This window comes from Nerophis ophidion, linkage group LG08 (genome assembly GCF_033978795.1).
Source record: "Nerophis ophidion isolate RoL-2023_Sa linkage group LG08, RoL_Noph_v1.0, whole genome shotgun sequence".
Classification (NCBI taxonomy): Eukaryota; Metazoa; Chordata; class Actinopteri; order Syngnathiformes; family Syngnathidae; genus Nerophis; species Nerophis ophidion.
This window is the reverse complement of record NC_084618.1, coordinates 4,240,764-4,261,215: the sequence shown is the minus strand read 5'-3', so window position 1 is coordinate 4,261,215 and position 20,452 is coordinate 4,240,764. Positions and strand designations below refer to the sequence as shown.

Genomic DNA, 20,452 nt, shown 5'->3' with positions numbered 1-20,452 from the left:
CATCCAGATCTGCTATCCATTATTGATGAAGCTCTCAGCATCTATTATTCATGCCCGAAAAAGCTAGCGGTTGGTACACGGAGGAGCGAGCCGCTCGGGAGAAGTCTGCACGGGTGAGCGAGAGAGGTGAGCAGCAGGTAGCGGGGCTCGCTATCTCCATGGCAACTTGCACGAGTGAGGAAAAAGACAATCTTTGTCAGTGCAGCAGCAGGCAGGCAGGCGGCAAGTAACACATTATTCCACAGAGCTGCACCACACGGACGCTCAAAGAGCTGGACGGCTTCAGTGGAGCAGGAGAGCATGTTTGTGCAGCTGCTGATTGTGCAGAATGGAGAATGATGCACGCTTCTAAAGACGCACAACAACGGAGATGATGTCATTGTTGTCCCTTCGTTTGCTGGCAAAATAACTCAAAAACCTACAGGGGGGATTTTCATGACATTTATAGGAAACGACCAAAATTGGATTAGGTTTTGGGCATAAACCAGGTCATTTTTGGGACGGCGTGGCGCAGTGGGAGAGTGGCCGTGCGCAACCCGAGCGTCCCTGGTTCATGTGGAATGTGGAAATAGTGTCAAAGCGCTTTGAGTTCCTTAAAACTTTGGCACGTGTTGCAGCCATGAAATTCTAAGTTAATTATTATTTGCAAAACAAAAATAAAGTTTATCAGTTTGAACATCAAATATATTGTTTGAGTAGTGCATTCAACTGAATATGGGTTGAAAAGGATTTGCAAATCATTGTATTCCGTTTATATTTACATCTAACACAATTTCCCAACTCATTTGGAAACGGGGTTTGTACCACAGGAAGGTGGGTGACAGGTACGGACAAAAGCAGGTGGATTAGAACAGTGGGAGGCGGGTTGTCGACATGAGCGGGTTCCAGTGGGAGAGTGGCCGTGCGCAACCCGAGCGTCCCTGGTTCAATCCCCACCTAGTACCAACCTCGTCACGTCCGTTGTGTCCTGAGCAAGACACTTCACCCTTGCTCCTGATGGGTGTTGGTTGGCGCCTTGCATGGCAGCTCCCTCCATCAGTGTGTGAATGTGTGTGTGAATGTGGAAGTAGTGTCAAAGCGCTTTGAGTACCTTGAAGGTAGAAAAGCACTATACAAGTACAACCCCAAATTTTTACTGGTTACCTAACATGTACCATATTTTTCAGACTATAAATCGCAGTTTTTTTCATAGTTTGGCCCGGGGGTGAGACTTCTACTCAGGAGTGACTTCTGTGTGAAAATTATTAACACATTAACGTGAAACTTTAAAATAATATTATTTAGCTCAATCACGTAAGAGACTAGACCAGGGGGGCCCACACTTTTTCTGCAGGCGAGCTACTTTTCAATTGACCAACTCGAGGGGATCTACCTCATTTATATATCAATCAACCAATCAATCAATGTTTACTTATATAGCCCTAAATCACTAGTGTCTCAAAGGGCTGCACAAACCACCACGACATCCTCGGTAGGCCCACATAAGGGCAAGGAAAACTCACACCCAGTGGGACGTCGGTGACAATGATCACTATGAGAACCTTGGAGAGGAGGAAAGCAATGGATGTCGAGCGGGTCTAACATGATACTGTGAAAGTTCAATCCACAATGGATCCAACACAGTCGCGAGAGTCCAGTCCAAAGCGGATCCAACACAGCAGCGAGAGTCCCGTTCACAGCGGAGCCAGCAGGAAACCATCCCAAGCGGAGGCGGATCAGCATCGCAGAGATGTCCCCAGCCGATACACAGGCAAGCAGTACATGGCCACCGGATCGGACCGGACCCCCTCCACAAGGGAGAGTGGGACATAGAAGAAAAAGAAAAGAAACGGCAGATCAACTGGTCTAAAAAGGGAGTCTATTTAAAGGCTAGAGTATACAAATGAGTTTTAAGGTGAGACTTAAATGCTTCTACTGAGGTGGCATCTCGAACTGTTACCGGGAGGGCATTCCAGAGTACTGGAGCCCGAACGGAAAACGCTCTATAGCCCGCAGACTTTTTTTGGGCTTTGGGAATCACTAACAAGCCGGAGTCCTTTGAAGGCAGATTTCTTGCCGGGACATATGGTACAATACAATCGGCAAGATAGGATGGAGCTAGACCGTGTAGTATTTTATACGTAAGTAGTAAAACCTTAAAGTCACATCTTAAGTGCACAGGAAGCCAGTGCAGGTGAGCCAGTACAGGTATATATGTATGTATATATGTATATAAAGGTATATACAGTACAGGTATATATGTATGTATATATGTATATAAAGGTATATACAGTACAGGTATATATGTATGTATATATGTATATAAAGGTATATACAGTACAGGTATATATGTATGTATATATGTATATAAAGGTATATACAGTATAGGTATATATGTATGTATATATGTATATAAAGGTATATACAGTATAGGTATATATGTATGTATATATGTATATAAAGGTATATACAGTACAGGCGTAATGTGATCAAACTTTTCTTGTTCTTGTCAAAAGTCTAGCAGCCGCATTTTGTACCAACTGTAATCTTTTAATGCTAGACATGGGGAGACCCGAAAATAATACGTTACAGCAATCGAGACGAGACGTAACAAACGCATGGATAATGATCTCAGCGTCTTTAGTGGACAGAATGGAGCGAATTTTAGCGATATTACGGAGAGGAAAGAAGGCCGTTTTAGTAACGCTTTTAATGTGTGCCTCAAAGGAGAGAGTTGGGTCGAAGATAATACCCAGATTCTTTACCGTGTCACCTTGTTTAATTGTTTGGTTATATATATATATATATATCATTTATATTTATTTATTTATGAAAGAGACATTTTTGTAAACAAGTTAAATGTGTTTAACGATAATACAAGCATGTGTAACACATATAGATGAGTAAGATGACTAATTCAGTGTTAATTTTGGAGTGGCCCCGGGTCCCTTTGTTGCAGACAAGTAGGGTCGCGAAGTAAAAAAGATTAGGAATCCCCGATGTAGACCACGAAGAAGATTTTTAAATGTAGACAAAAAAAATCTTAATATGACCCTTTTAAAAAGGGTTCTTGACAAACGGGACGGACTTATATGGGTTCCGCTGTATTATATTACCGCGGCAGTCTAGGGCGGGGCTCGGCAAACCGTGGCTCTGGAGCCGCATGCGGCTCTTTAGCGCCGCCCTAGTGGCCCTCTGGAACTTTTTCAAAAATATATGAAAAATGGAAAAAGATGAGGGGGAAAAAAACATATTTTTTGTTATAATATGGTTTTCTGTAGGAGGACAAACATGACACAAACTTCCCTAATTGTTATAAAGCACACTGTTTACATCAGGGGTGCCCACACTTTTTCTGCAGGCGAGCTACTTTTCAATTGACCAACTCGAGGGGATCTACCTCATTTATATATATCATTTATATTTATTTATTTATGAAAGAGACATTTTTGTAAACAAGTTAAATGTGTTTAATGATAATACAAGCATGTGTAACACATATAGATGTCTTTCTTTCACAAAGACAAGAATATAATTTGGTGTATTACCTGATTCTGATGACTTGCATTGATTGGAATCAGACAGTAATGATGATAACGCCCACATTTTCAAATGGAGGAGAAAAAAAGTTGTCCTTTCTGTACAATACCACATGAAAGTGGTTGGTTTTTGGCATCTCATTCATCCAGCTTCCATACACTTTACAAGAAAAACATTGGCGGCAAATTCCGTAGCTTGCTTGATTGACATTCACGGCACCCGAGGGTCTTGTGAGATGACGCTGGCTGCTGCCAGTTCATTATTATGAAAAAATGACAGAGAGGAAGGCGAGAAACACTTTTTATTTCAACAGACTTTCACGCCGTCCCTTCCGTCAAAACTCTAAAGGCCGACTGCACATTTCCTATCTTCACAATAAAAGCCCTGCTTCATGCTGCCTGCGCTAACTAAATAAGAGTCTCGGAAAGCTGGCGTGCACAAGTGATGTGCACGCCAGCTTTCTGAGGGATCGCTTGTGCACGCCAGTTTTCCGAGACTCTGTATTTAGTTAGCGCAGGCAGCATGAAGCAGGGCTTTTATTGTGAAGATAGGAAATGTGCAGTCGGCCTTTAGAGTTTTGACGGAAGGTACGGCGCGAGAGTCTGTTGAAATAAAAAGTGTTTCTCGCCTTCCTCTCGGTCATATTTTCATAATAATGATCTTGCAGCAGCCAGCGTCATCTCACAAGACCCTCCGGTACCGTGAATGTCATTTAAGTGACGTCTTGGTGAAGATTGATGATCACTCATTTTTAGGTCTATTTTTTTAAAAGCCTGGCTGGAGATCGACTGACACACCCCCCGCGGTCGACTGGTAGCTCGCGATCGACGTAATGGGCACCCCTGGACTAGACGTATAAGATTTCATGGGATTTATGGATTAGGAGTGACAGATTGTTTGGTAAACGTATAGCATGTTTTATATGTTATACTTATTTGAATGACTCTTACCATAATATGTTACGTTTTTATTTCCCTGCCTTCTCTTTTGTTGTGATAGGTTTCCTCAGCTCGCTAGTCTCCAGCGAGGGGCGGACACTAAGGCACACCTGCAACCTATTTCTACCAAGGAGTATTAATTTTTTATCCTGCACCTCGTCAGTCCTGGTACGTCGATTTTCGTTAATCCTGTATTTCCTAACGTTGTTGTGTTTGTTTTCTAGCCTCCTTGAGGCAGTAAAGACTTTACCCTCTGCCTAGTGCGCCCTGGCTTTTCCACTGCCGACCACTAGGGAACCTGTTCTATTTAGTATTCATGGTGTGCACTTCTGCCCCATCGCTTTTCGTCACACTTTTTGGACTCATTAAATGTATTCCTTTTTGTTATTCAAACTTTCCTCCCGTCTCTGCATCCCGGGGTCACCCCCTTGACCAGTTTGTAACAAATATGTTACGTTAACATAGCAGGCACCTTCTCAGTTGGTTATTTATGCGTCATATAACATTCACTTATTCAGCCTGTTGTTCACTATTCTTCATTTATTTTAAATTGCCTTTCAAATGTCTATTCTTGGTGTTGGATTTTATCAAATAAATTTCCCCCAAAAATGCGACTTAAACTCCAGTGCGACTTATGTATGTTGTTTCCCTTCTTTATTATGCATTTTCAGCAGGTGCGACTTATACTCCGGAGCGACTTATACACCGAAAAATACGGTATGCCTCTGTGTGTGTATTCCACTCAAACGTGGTGGAGTCAGACAAGAGTGTTCACTCTGTTTCTTTCATTCGGCCTGGGCAATTATTTTAGACTCGGGGGGCCACGTTGAGAGAAAAAAAATGTGTATGTATTCAAAAAAGGAGTAAAATAAAAAAAAAATATATATATACACACACATATCTAAAATTATATATATATATATATATATATATATATACATATATGTATGTATATATATATATATATATATATATATATATATACACATACATTAACACATCCGACACGTACGTAGGATTAACCGAAGGAGCGTTCAAAACAAGATGGAATAATCACAACGCCTCCTTTAGAAACCAGACTTTGCGGAATTCTACAGAACTCAGCAAACACATTTGGAACCTCAAAGACAATAATGTTGAATATTCAATAACATGGCAAATTCTTGCATCCAGCACACCTTACAACAGTGGTAATAAAAGATGCAACCTATGCTTAAAAGGGAAACTGTTTATTATATATCATCCAGATCTATCATCCCTCAACAAGCGCAGTGAAATCATTTCAACATGCCGCCACAGACGGAAACACCTCCTAGGTAACACATGAGCCAATCACCACACCCTACGCCTGCTTGTACCCACCCACTCTGTGCCCTATATAAACCATTGTATGTGAATGCTTCCATTAAAATCTCCTGATGATTGAGGGAACCCCTCATGAAACAGTTTTGTAGAGATGAAGTAGTCTTGTGATTTTTTCCCACACCTACATATATATACATACATATATATATAAATATACATATATACACACATACATATATATATACATATATATGTACACATGTACACACATATATATATATATATATATATATATATATATATATATATATATAGGTTGTCCTGAAGACCCCTGGGGGCCACTGGATGCACAGTCTGGGTGAGGCTGGGCCGCAAGAAAAGATTTCTTAAAAAAACATTTGCCTACTCCTCAGCATGTCTAGTTGTATAATGACGTTTCAAATTGTATCATTTATGCACCGCAACTCTCTCTGTGCAAATAAGACACGCCGGGGTGCCCCTGTGCTCAATAAAGAAATATTGCATCTCCCACTTTTCCTGGAATTGTCTTTGCTCATCACGAACCTTTCTCTTCACTGCAGGCTTTGAAAAAGACATGTTTGGGGTTGTGGAATATATTTGTATTTAGCCGACGCACGGAGAATAATGTTATTCCCGCAATGTGTGTCGCTCCGCTTTCCCTCCCTACAGCAACACGGCGGGCGGCGGATAATAGCCGGGAAAGTACCGGGATATCGATCGCAAAAAAGCGGCGTCATATAGAAATAAATGTAGTGTTCACCGTGTGAGGCAATGCAAATTAAACAAGAAAAAAAACAAATTACGGTTTGAATTGTTCCAGGTTATCGGGGACTGTTATTACTGACGGACAGGTGTCGCGGTGTGACTGCAGCCAGGCACGTAAGAAAACCCCCGTCTCCATGGCAACGTCACTCATTTGCCGCTTTTCCACTAATGCAGGGGTAGGCAACCCAGAACGTTGAAAGGGCCGTTTTGGACCCAGATAACACAACGCTGTCAATCGACGTTCATATAAAACTCACGGGCCGCACTAACATTAAACGTTCATATTAAGGTAAGGGCCGCAAAATAACGTCTGGTGCGCGTGTCTGAGACCCCTGCTTTAAGGTTTATTGGCACTTTGTACTTGTCCCTACTTCCGTGTACACAGCAACTTTTTCAAAAGTCATAAATTGTACTTTTTGAAACAGATTCCGATCATTTCCGATATTAGATTTAAAAGCATTTATATCAGCAGTACGATATGATCAGACATCTCTAAATATTACATTTCAACATTTCTGTTAACGAAGATTAGATTCAGCCTGCGACACATAGTCATTTTGATAGTAGGCTATTATAGCTAATATAAACACTTATGTCATGTGTTGCCTTCATTATATGACTTATATGCGGCTTTTAATTTTTGTGCCTCCATACAGATTGGTTTTTGTATTTTTTTGTCCTGTATGGCTTTTTCAATGTTTTGGGTTGCCGCCCCCTGTACCAGAGGGGCATGTACCACAGTTTGAGAACCACTGCTTTAACCTGTTTGGAAACATTTTTAATTATAATACCAAATAACATCAAATCGTCACCCTGGGAATCGTCAGGTGCCTTAGGATTTACACCCTTAACAATTAGTACAACAACATAAACTACAATTTGGAATACAAACCCCGTTTCCATATGAGTTGGGAAATTGTGTTAGATGTAAATATAAACAGAATACAATGATTTGCAAATCATTTTCAACCCATATTCAGTTGAATATGCTACAAAGACAACATATTTGATGTTTTTGCAAATAATAATTAACTTAGAATTTCATGGCTGCAACACGTGCCAAAGTAGTTGGGAAAGGGCATGTTCACCACTGTGTTACATCACCTTTTCTTTTAACAACACTTTTGTCCGGATGACACGATGTCGAATATTTCCAAAAACAATTCGAAATGTGGACTCGTCAGACCACAGAACATTTTTCCACTTTGCATCAGTCCATCTAAGATGATCTTGGGGCCAGGGAAGCCGGCGGCGTTTCTGGATGTTGTTGATAACTGGCTTTCGCTTTGCATAGTAGAGCTTTAACTTGCACTTACAGATGAAGAGACAAACTGTATTTAGTGACAGTGGTTTTCTGAAGTGTTCCTGAGCCCATGTGGTGATATCCTTTAGAGATTGATGTCGGTTTTTGATACAGTGCCGTCTGAGGGATCGAAGGTCACGGTCATTCAATGCTGGTTTCCGGCCATGCCGCTTACGTGGAGTGATTTCTCCAGATTCTCTGAACCTTTTGATGATATTATGGAGCGTAGATGTTGAAATCCCTAAATTTCTTGCAATTGCACTTTGAGAAACGTTGTTCTTAAAGTGTTTGACTATTTGTTCACGCAGTTGTGGACAAACCTAGTGGTTAGACCTTTTTAGACCAGTTGATGTGCCGTTTCTTTTCTTTTTCTCCTATGTCCCACTCTCCTTTGTGGAGGGGGTCCGGTCCGATCCGGTGGCCATGTACTGCTTGCCTGTGTATCGGCTGGGGACATCTCTGCGCAGCTGATCCGCCTCCGCTTGGGATGGTTTCCTGCTGCCTCCGCTGTGAACGGGACTCTCGCTGCTGTGTTGGATCCGCTTTGGACTGGACTCTCGCGACTGTGTTGGATCCATTATGGATTGAACTTTCACAGTATCATGTTAGACCCGCTCGACATCCATTGCTTTCCTCCTCTCCAAGGTTCTCATAGTCATCATTGTCACCGATGTCCCACTGGGTGTGAGTTTTCCTTGCCCTTATGTGGGCCTACCGAGGATGTCGTGGTGGTTTGTGCAGCCCTTTGAGACACTAGTGATTTAGGGCTGTATAAGTAAACATTGATTGATTGATTGATTGATTAGAGTGTCTGCCCTGAGATCGGTAGGTTGTGAGTACAAACCCCGGCCGAGTCATACCAAAGACTATAAAAATGGGACTCATTCCTTTCCTGCTTGGCACTCAGCATCAAGGGTTGGAATTGGGGGTTAAATCACCAAAAATGATTCCCGGGCGCGGCCACCACAGCTGCTCACTGCTCCCCTCACCTCCCAGGGGGTGATCAAGGGTGATGGGGTCAAATGCAGAGAATAATTTCAGCCACACCAAGAGTGTGTGTGACCATCATTGGTAATTTAACTTTAAAGGGGTGTACCTCGCCCCATCCTTTCTTGTGAAAGACTGAGCATTTTTTGGGAAGCTGTTTTTATACCCAATCATGGCACCCACCTGTTCCCAATTAGCCTGCACACCTGTGGGATGTTCCACATAAGTGTTTGATGAGCATTCCTCAACTTTATCAGTTTTTATTGCCATTTTTCCCAACTTTGTCACCTGTTGCTGCCATCAAATTCTAAAGTTAATGATTATTTGCAAAAAAAAAGAAAATGTTTATCAGTTTGAACATCAAATATGTTGTCTTTGTAGCATATTCAACTGAATATGGCTTGAAAATGATTTGCAAATCATTGTATTCTGTTTATATTTACGTCTAACACAATTTCCCAACTCATATGGAAACGGGGTTTGCGTGCTGATTGGCCGCAGGTCTCAACAGCAGGTGTGTGAACACAGTGCTCAGCGGAGCAAGCAGGAAGTGGAAACCAAAATAAGAGCACAGACAGGAAGTAAATACAAAAACAAGGAAAACAAACAGATCGTCACAAGCTCATTTTTGTTTGACGGTTATGGAAATATCTTGTGTGACATCATGCACAAAAGTGCACTTTATTTGTTTTAAACTATTGTAGTGGTGTTCTGTACAAAAAGTGCACTTTAATTTAGTGTTGTTTTGATATGTCATCTTAGTGACATCATGCACAAAAGTGCACTTTATTTGTTTTAAACTATTGTAGTGGCGTTCTGTGCAAAAAGTGCACTTTAATTTAGCGTTGTTTTGATATGTCATCTTAGTGACATCATGCACAAAAGTGCACTTTATTTGTTTTAAACTATTGTAGTGGTGTTCTGTACAAAAAGTGCACTTTATTTCAGTGTTGTTTTGATATGTCATCTTAGTGACATCATGCACAAAAGTGCACTTTATTTGTTTTAAACTATTGTAGTGGCGTTCTGTACAAAAAGTGCACTTTAATTTAGTGTTGTTTTGATACGTCATCTTAGTGACATCATGCACAAAAGTGCACTTTATTTGTTTTAATCTATTGCAGTGGCGTTCTGTACAAAAAGTGCACTTTAATTTAGTGTTGTTTTGATACGTCATCTTAGTGACATCATGCACAAAAGTGCACTTTATTTGTTTTAAACTATTGTAGTGGCGTTCTGTACAAAAAGTGCACTTTAATTTAGTGTTGTTTTGATATGTCATCTTAGTGACATCATGCACAAAAGTGCACTCATAGCTTCGGTTCTAGTAGGATGTCAAAAGGTTCATGAGCTTGGACATGAAGAAAAAATGTGAATCCAACTGACCTGCTGGGTGGAGCCCTGCTTCCTGTTGGTGGCCGTGGTGGTAGTGATGTCGCTGATGGAGGGGGCCGAGTCGGAGCGGTTGCCCCCGGCGGCGGCGCTGGACTGCGGCGTGATGGAGGACGACGGCATGTCGCCCACCAGCCGGGCGCTGCCGTGCACCCTTATGTGCGGGTGGCCCTCGGCGGCCATGTTGAGGATGCGCAGGCCGTTGTAGTAGAGGCCCGAGAGCTGGCCCTGGAACATGGCGGCGCCTTGGTCGCGTCCGCCCACGCGCACCGTGGTCTGACTGTTGAAGATGGTCAGCTGGCGACCTGCGCCGGCATGTTGGCCACACAGACACAGTCACACACGGAAAAGAGTGTTTGAGCGTTACACGATCCAGCACCGCCGAACCATGGTGAGAGGATGGCATAGATTAAGCATGGCAGAGCAAAAAGAAGCTGTGGAGAACCGTGGACAGGACTGAGACTCGGAGAGAAAAGAGTGAGGAAGAGGAGTGGCGGGGGGGGGTGAAGAAACGGATGATGGAGAGGAGGAGGAAGATGCAGCAGATGAGAGGAGTCAGAGGGGCTGACGGATGGTTGCTATGGTGATGGCGGTGCGGCACGACAGAGTAATCTGAAGGAGCGACGGACAGGCAGACAGAGATGTGGAGAAGTAGTCTGCTAACAGCTCTGAGAAGCATGCACAGGTGGTAAGATAGCACTGTTAAAGGGACTAGAGGCTAATTGCATTTAAGGAGCTTTGCTTGAGTTTAGAACTACAACTCCACCATTCTTGCACCTACATTTAATTGGATTACACAATTTGACAATATATACATATATACATACATACACATATGTATGTATAAAAAACAAATTAACCAGCATTAATCACACATATTTTATCAGTACTTCTTGGCTATTTTCAGATGTATTCACATTTAAATCTCTCCATCGTCCCTTTAACCTGATATTGTCAGATACACACTAACAAGGTCACACACTACAGCTGAGCAAACTTTTAAATACTTAGTTATGGATTTAAGAGTTTTAGACGTTAGTTGATGGTGCACAAGAGAATATACTCCACTGACTTCATATTGAATCTTTTTAAGCTGAAACTTTTAAGGAGTTTTAATCAGGGTTTTTACCTTTGTCGAGTAGCCAATCGTCAACTACTCGACCGAGCCGATAGGGGATTCGCTGTCTGGCGATGGCCAGGCGCTCGTTATCAATGTTGCCTTTAATTTAGAGATGAAAACACAGTAGTAATTACGCATCATCCAAACGTGGTACAGGAGCTGGATACAAAAAGAACAGCAATGAAAAGAAAGTAACGGTCTGCTCATTGTTAGCTGGGAGGAGAGGAATTCACTGAAGAAGGAGGTTTCCAGTGAGCGGACTCTTACTCTCTGTTCATTGGGTTTAATTTAAAGAGACATTTCAGGGGTTAACATCTGCAAGAGCACAGGGAAATAATGTTACATATGGGTTTATTGTTACATACAGGAAGAACCCTCACACACACCTCACAACAACTAGCATTTTAGCGACTACCTTAGATTAACACTTTAAATGGAATAGAAAAGAACAAAAAGGAGAAACAAAACACATACAAACTTTTTTTCTTACTTTTACTCACTAGTTAAAACATATGACATGGTTTTAAACTACTGTTTTTTTTTCTTCCCAAAAATGCACCAACTCTTATTATTTTCTTTTATGATGAGGAAAAAAACACTGAGTTAAATATATGACCTTTTAACACTATTTAAGCATAACATGGCTGTCTGGCATACAAGCTGTCTCATTTTATGGTTTAAAAACATTTCATAGACAAGAACAGGAAACAAAGCTGCAATCGTATCTCTGACGCTAAGGTGTGGTTAGCTCCGCCCCCTGCCGGGTGCCGCTGTGTGGCGTTAGGAGGATTCGGGCGCCGGCCTACCTGAGGGGTAGCGCTCGATGACGGGCAGGTCATCCAGCTGCAGGGTGGCGTTGCCCCCGCTGCGGGTGAAACGGATGATGTGGTACTTCCCGTCGTTGACAAACTTGGAGCTCTCCTCGATGTTGATGTCGTCCGTGCCCACATTGAACACCACTCTGATATTGCCTTTGTCCTGAGTGGGAAAAACGCACGTGAGTGGCGAACATCAATCAATCAATCAATGTTTATTTATATAGCCCATCCATCCATCATCTTCCGCTTATCCGAGGTCGGGTCGCGGGGGCAACAGCCTAAGCAGGGAAACCCAGACTTCCCTCTCCCCAGCCACTTCGTCTAGCTCTTCCCGGGGGATCCCGAGGCGTTCCCAGGCCAGCCGGGAGACATAGTCTTCCCAACGTGTCCTGGGTCTTCCCCGTGGCCTCCTACCGGTTGGACGTGCCCTAAACACCTCCCTAGGGAGGCGTTCGGGTGGCATCCTGACCAGATGCCCGAACCACCTCATCTGGCTCCTCTCCATGTGGAGGAGCAGCGGCTTTACTTTGAGTTCCTCCCGGATGGCAGAGCTTCTCACCCTATCTCTAAGGGAGAGACCTGGAAACTCATTTGGGCCGCTTGTACCCGTGATCTTATCCTTTCGGTCATGACCCAAAGCTCATGACCATAGGTGAGGATGGGAACGTAGATCGACCGGTAAATTGAGAGCTTTGCCTTCCGGCTCAGCTCCTTCTTCACCACAACAGATTGATACAGCGTCTGCTGTATCGATAGTAGTATACCCTAGTAGTCTAATGCGTTATTTTTTATATTCAGTTACTCAGTTACCGTTACTACGTTATCCAAGGTTTTCCCAGTGGCCTCCTACCGGTCGGACATGCCCGAAGGAGGCATTCGAGTGGCATCCTGACCAGATGCCCGAATGACCTCATCTGGATCTTCTCCCGGTGGAGGAAACTCATTTGGGCCGCTTGTACCCGTGATCTTATCCTTTCGGTCATGACCCAAAGCTCATGACCATAGGTGAGGATGGGAACGTAGATCGACCGGTAAATTGAGAGCTTTGCCTTCCGGCTCAGCTCCTTCTTCACCACAACGGATCGGTACAACGTCCGCATTACTGAAGACGCCGCACCGACCCGCCTGTCGATCTCACGATCCACTCTTCCCTCACTCGTGAACAAGACTCCTAGGTACTTGAACTCCTCCACTTGGGGCAGGGTCTCCTCCCCAACCCGGAGATGGCATTCCGCCCTTTTCCGGGCGAGAACCATGGACTCGGACTTGGAGGTGCTGATTCTCATTCCGGTCGCTTCACACTCGGCTGCGAACCGATCCAGCGAGAGCTGAAGATTCCGGTCAGATGAAGCCATCAGGACCACATCATCTGCAAAAAGCCCCACATCACAAATGTCTCAAATGGTAAATGGGTTGTACTTGTATAGCGCTTTTCTACCTTTTTTAAGGAACTCAAAGCGCTTTGACACTATTTCCACATTCACACACACATTCACACACTGATGGAGGGAGCTGCCATGCAAGGCGCCAACCAGCACCCATCAGGAGCAAGGGTGAAGTGTCTTGCTCAGGACACAACGGACGTGACGAGGTTGGTACTAGGTGGGGATTGAACCAGGGACGCTCGGGTTGCGCACGGCCACTCTCCCACTGGAACCCGCTCATGTCGACAACCCGCCTCCCACTGTTCTAATCCACCTGCTTTTGTCCGTACCTGTCACCCACCTTCCTGTGGTACAAACCCCGTTTCCATATGAGTTGGGAAATTGTGTTAGATGTAAATATAAACAGAATACAATGATTTGCAAATCCTTTTCAACCCATATTCAGTTGAATATGCTACAAAGACAACATATTTGATGTTCAAACTGATAAACTTTATTTTTTTTTTGCAAATAATAATTAACTTAGAATTTCATGGCTGCAACACGTGCCAAAGTTTTAATGAACTCAAAGTGCTTTGACACTACTTCCACATTTACACACACATTCACACACTGATGGAGGGAGCTGCCATGCAAGGCGCTAACCAGCACCCATCAAAAAGCGAATAGAACTTCTGTAGCAGGCCCCAGGTTTTGCGGGCCCGCAGCATGTTGTCAGGAAAAAACCCGCAAGAATGAAAATATAAGAAAAAAATAGCAAAAACTCGGAATAAAATGTGAAAAAGCTGAAATTTTGAAACTAATAACTGATAATAATACACTTAGTCACCTATTTTTTTTAATTCATAGCCCACTACCTATAATGTATTGTACCATATGTCCCGGCAAGAAATCTGCCTTCAAAGGACTCCGGCTTATTAGTGATTCCCAAAGCCCAAAAAAAGTCTGCGGGCTATAGAGCGTTTTCCGTTCGGGCTCCAGTACTCTGGAATGCCCTCCCGGTAACAGTTCGAGATGCCACCTCAGTAGAAGCATTTAAGTCTCACCTTAAAACTCATTTGTATACTCTAGCCTTTAAATAGACTCCCTTTTTAGACCAGTTGATCTGCCGTTTCTTTTCTTTTTCTTCTATGTCCCACTCTCCCTTGTGGAGGGGGTCCGGTCCGATCCGGTGGCCATGTACTGCTGGCCTGTGTATCGGCTGGGGACATCTCTGCGCTGCTGATCCGCCTCCGCTTGGGATGGTTTCCTGCTGGCTCCGCTGTGAACGGGACTCTCGCTGCTGTGTTGGATCCGCTTTGGACTGGACTCTCGCGACTGTGTTGGATCCATTATGGATTGAACTTTCACAGTATCATGTTGGACCCGCTCAACATCCATTACTTTCCTCCTCTCCAAGGTTCTCATAGTCATCATTGTCACCGACGTCCCACTGGGTGTGAGTTTTTCCTTGCCCTTATGTGGGCCTACCGAGGATGTCGTGGTGGTTTGTGCAGCCCTTTGAGACACTAGTGATTTAGGGCTATATAAGTAAACATTGATTGATTGATTGATTGATTGATATTTAAATAGCGCTTTTCTCTAGTGCAGGGGCGCTCACACTTTTTCTACAGGCGAGCTACTTTTCAATTGACCAAGTCGAGGAGATCTACCTCATTCCTATTTATAATTTACATTTATTTATTTATGAAAGAGACATTTTTGTTAACAAGTTAAATGTGTTTAATGATAATACAAGCATGTTTAACACACATAGATGCCTTTCTTTCATAAAGACAAGAATATAAGTTGGTGTATTACCTGATTCTGATGAATTGCATTGATTGGAATCAGACAGTAATGATGATAACGCCCACATTTTCAAATGGAGGAAAAAAAAGTGCTCCTTTATAAATAAATAAATAAATGGGTTGTACTTGTATAGCGCTTTTCTACCTTCAAGGTACTCAAAGCGCTTTGACACTACTTCCACATTCACACACACATTCACACACTGATGGAGGGAGCTGCCATGCAAGGCGCCAACCAGCACCCATCAGGAGCAAGGGTGAAGTGTCTTGCTCAGGACACAACGGACGTGACGAGGTTGGTACTAGGTGGGGATTGAACCAGGGACCCTCGGGTTGCGCACGGCCACTCTCCCACTGCGCCACGCCGTCCCTAACACAACTTTATTATCACAATGTACCTGAATGCAACACAATTTTATTGCTGCTATGTGCCTGAATGCAACACAACTTTATTGTTGCTGTGTGCCTGAATGCAACACAACTTTACTGTTGCTGTGTGCCTGAATGCAACACAACTTTACTGCTGCTGTGTGCCTGAATGCAACACAACTTTACTGTCAATAGTGTGTACCTGAATGCAACACAACTTTACTGCTGATGTGTACCTGAATGCAACACAACTTTACTGCTGATGTGTACCTGAATGCAACACAACTTTACTGCTGCTGTGTGCCTGAATGCAACACAACTTTATTGTTGCTGTGTGCCTGAATGCAACACAACTTTACTGTTGCTGTGTGCCTGAATGCAACACAACTTTACTGCTGCTGTGTGCCTGAATGCAACACAACTTTACTGCTGCTGTGTGCCTGAATGCAACACAACTTTACTGCTGCTGTGTGCCTGAATGCAACACAACTTTACTGTCAATAGTGTGTACCTGAATGCAACACAACTTTACTGCTGATGTGTACCTGAATGCAACACAACTTTACTGCTGATGTGTACCTGAATGCAACACAACTTTACTGCTGCTGTGTGCCTGAATGCAACACAACTTTACTGCTGCTGTGTGCCTGAATGCAACACAACTTTACTGCTGCTGTGTGCCTGAATGCAACACAACTTTACTGCTGCTGTGTGCCTGAATGCAACACAACTTTACTGTCAATAGTGTGTACCTGAATGCAACACAACTTTACTGCTGATGTGTGCCTGAATGCAACACAACTTTACTGCTGCTGTGTGCCTGAATGCAACACAACTTTACTGCTGCTGTGTGCCTGAATGCAACACAACTTTACTGTCAATAGTGTGTACCTGAATGCAACACAACTTTACTGCTGATGTGTGCCTGAATGCAACACAACTTTACTGCTGCTGTGTGCCTGAATGCAACACAACTTTACTGCTGCTGTGTGCCTGAATGCAACACAACTTTACCGTCAATAGTGTGTACCTGAATGCAACACAACTTTACTGCTGATGTGTGCCTGAATGCAACACAACTTTACTGCTGCTGTGTGCCTGAATGCAACACAACTTTACTGCTGCTGTGTGCCTGAATGCAACACAACTTTACTGTCAATAGTGTGTACCTGAATGCAACACAACTTTACTGCTGATGTGTGCCTGAATGCAACACAACTTTACTGCTGCTGTGTGCCTGAATGCAACACAACTTTACTGCTGCTGTGTGCCTGAATGCAACACAACTTTACTGTCAATAGTGTGTACCTGAATGCAACACAACTTTACTGCTGATGTGTGCCTGAATGCAACACAACTTTACTGCTGCTGTGTGCCTGAATGCAACACAACTTTACTGCTGCTGTGTGCCTGAATGCAACACAACTTTACTGTCAATAGTGTGTACCTGAATGCAACACAACTTTATTGTTGCTGTGTGCCTGAATGCAACACAACTTTACTGTTGCTGTGTGCCTGAATGCAACACAACTTTACTGCTGCTGTGTGCCTGAATGCAACACAACTTTACTGCTGCTGTGTGCCTGAATGCAACACAACTTTACTGCTGCTGTGTGCCTGAATGCAACACAACTTTACTGTCAATAGTGTGTACCTGAATGCAACACAACTTTACTGCTGATGTGTGCCTGAATGCAACACAACTTTACTGCTGCTGTGTGCCTGAATGCAACACAACTTTACTGCTGCTGTGTGCCTGAATGCAACACAACTTTACTGTCAATAGTGTGTACCTGAATGCAACACAACTTTGCTGCTGATGTGTACCTGAATGCAACACAACTTTACTGCTGCTGTGTGCCTGAATGCAACACAACTTTACTGCTGCTGTGTGCCTGAATGCAACACAACTTTACTGCTGCTGTGTGCCTGAATGCAACACAACTTTACTGTCAATAGTGTGTACCTGAATGCAACACAACTTTAATGCTGATGTGTACCTGAATGCAACACAACTTTACTGCTGCTGTGTGCCTGAATGCAACACAACTTTACTGCTGCTGTGTGCCTGAATGCAACACAACTTTACTGTCAATAGTGTGTACCTGAATGCAACACAACTTTACTTTCTGTCCAATACCACATGAAAGTGGTTGGATTTGGCATCTCATTTGTCCAACTTGTTTTTAAACACTTTGTTATGAGAGTAGCATATGTGTGTGGCCCTTTAATGTCTGGCAGCAGGTGAGTGACGTCAGTGAGTGTGCGGGTGGGCAAGCAAGTGAGAAAGCGCTCGCTGAGGGCGGGGGAGAAATACATTGGCATCAAACTCCGTAGCTTGCTAGCTTTCTGAGACTCTTATTTTGTTAGCACAGGCAGGATGAAACAGGTCTTTTATGGTGAAGACAGGAACTGTGCAGTCGCTCTTTAGAGTTTTGACAGCAGGTACGGAGTCTCTAGAAATAAAATGTGTTTCTCCGCGTCCGCCCTGTTAGTGATTTTTTTCTTAAATATGAGCTCGCAGCGTTCCACGTCCCAAGAGCTAGCTTCTGTAGCCGAGGATCGGACCGCCAAGTGCCCTGCCTTCGGCTTCCGCCCAGCTCACATTGCACCCGACCTCTATGGCCCCTGCTATGGGTGGTGAGCCCATTGGAGGGGGGGACCCACGTTGCCTCTTCGGGCTGTGCCCGGCCGGGCCCCATGGGGACAGGCCCAGTGACCCGCGTCCGGGCGAGGGAAATCCGAGTTCATTTTGTTGTAATTCCATAGAAGTCTTTGAGCTGCTCTTTGTCTGATCACTCACCTAGGACCTGTTTGTCTTGGGAGACCCTACCAGTGCCATCTCCGGGTTGGGGAGGAGACCCTGCCCCAAGTGGAGGAGTTCAAGTACCTCGGAGTCTGGTTCACGAGTGAGGGAAGAGTGGATCGGTGCGGCGTCTTCAGTAATGCGGACGTTGTATCGATCCGTTGTGGTGAAGAAGGAGCTGAGCCGGAAGGCAAAGCTCTCAATTTACCGGTCGATCTACGTTCCCATCCTCACCTATGGTCATGAGCTCTGGTTCATGACTGAAAGGATAAGATCACGGGTACAAGCGGCCCAAATGAGTTTCCAGGTCTCTCCCTTAGAGATAGGGTGAGAAGCTCTGTCATCCGGGAGGAACTCAAAGTAAAGCCGCTGCTCCTCCACATGGAGAGGAGCCAGATGAGGTGGTTCGGGCATCTGGTCAGGATGCCACCCGAACGCCTCCCTAAGGAGGTGTTTAGGGCACGTCCAGCCGGTAGGAGGCCACGGGGAAGACCCAGGACACGTTGGGAAGACTATGTCTCCCGGCTGGCCTGGGAACGCCTCGGGATCCCCCGGGAAGAGCTAGACGAAGTGGCTGGGGAGAGGGAAGTCTGGGCTTCCCTGCTTAGGCTGCTGCCCCCGCGACCCGACCTCGGATAAGCGGAAGATGATGGATGGATGGATGGATCTTCTTACTGCCAAGTTAGCCAGGCTGGGGGTGTTGATAAACGGGGAACCTGACTTAAACAAGTTAAAAAACTTATTGGAGTGTTTGCATTCAGTGGTTAATTGTACGGAATACGTACTGTACTTTGCAATCTACAAATAAAAGTATCAATCAATCAATCAAAAAAAGCACTTTAGAGGTAGTTTTTATTTTATATATGTTGACCACATTAACCCTGGCAATGGACCCTGTGTGTATTTATGTTACGCCATTGTTTACAAATTTGGTAAATAACCAATAAAAAATATATATTTTGTTGTTTTCTTACTGTACCGAAAATGAACCGAACCGTGACCTCTAAACCCAGGTACGTACCGAACCGAAATTTTTGTGTACCGTTACACCCCTGGTAAATAGTCATGAAAATAAAGAAAATGCATTGAATGAGAAGGTTGATTCCCAATTTTTTGGCCTGTAGTGTATATGTTTGTTTTTACCTTTCTTTTTTTTTTTTTTAAATAAAAAAATATATTGGTGAAAATAGTTTAGACACCCCTGATTTAATACTTTAGAAGCTCTGGAAAAAAAGTAGTTTAGTTAGTTAACTAAGAAAAAATGTATGATCTACAATACAATGTTGCTGACGAATCAAATAATTTTATTTATTGATAATAGAGGCAATTATTGTTATTCATTATCAATAGTGGCGATTTCTGTTGATATATTTTTGCTCCATTTGGAGTGCAATAATGTTCTTTGTCATTTCTGTGTTACTAATATTCCATCCCATCCATTCATCCATTTTCTACCGCGTATTCCCTTTCGGGGTCGCGGGGGGCGCTGGCGCCTATCTCAGCTACAATCGGGCGGAAGGCGGGGTACACCCTGGACAAGTCGCCACCTCATCGCAGGGCCAACACAGATAGACAGACAACATTCACACACTAGGGACCATTTAGTGTTGCCAATCAACCTATCCCCAGGTGCATGTCTTTGGAAGTGGGAGGAAGCCGGAGTACCCGGAGGGAACCCACGCAGTCACGGGGAGAACATGCAAACTCCACACAGAAAGATCCCGAGCCTGGATTTGAACCCAGGACTGCAGGAGCTTCGTATTGTGAGGCAGACGCACTAACCCCTCTGCCACCGAGAAGCCCTACACAATAAGCAGATAAGGGATTTTCCAGAATTATCCTAGTAAATTTGTCTAATAACATCGGAATCGCTGCCACTGTATAGTATTTTTTTTCTTTTCTTGTCCTTCACTCTCACTTTCCTCATCCTCATC

The 20,452-nt window shown here is 43.8% G+C and overlaps 1 protein-coding gene across 2 annotated transcripts in view; it reads right to left on the bottom strand.

The window, feature by feature from the left end:
• The window catches only part of LOC133557217 (neurexin-1a-like), a 133,648-nt gene that overhangs the window by 43,962 nt on the left and 69,234 nt on the right, over positions 1-20,452 (bottom strand). The window contains exons 9-11 of one of the 2 annotated variants that reach the window (XM_061907516.1): positions 12,157-12,328; positions 11,360-11,449; positions 10,225-10,535 (exon numbers count right to left, since the gene is read on the bottom strand). In XM_061907516.1, coding sequence (XP_061763500.1) covers positions 10,225-10,535; positions 11,360-11,449; positions 12,157-12,328 — 573 coding nt within the window. The remainder of the gene's footprint in view (positions 1-10,224; positions 10,536-11,359; positions 11,450-12,156; positions 12,329-20,452) is intronic. The other variant, XM_061907517.1, reaches the window with a different exon arrangement.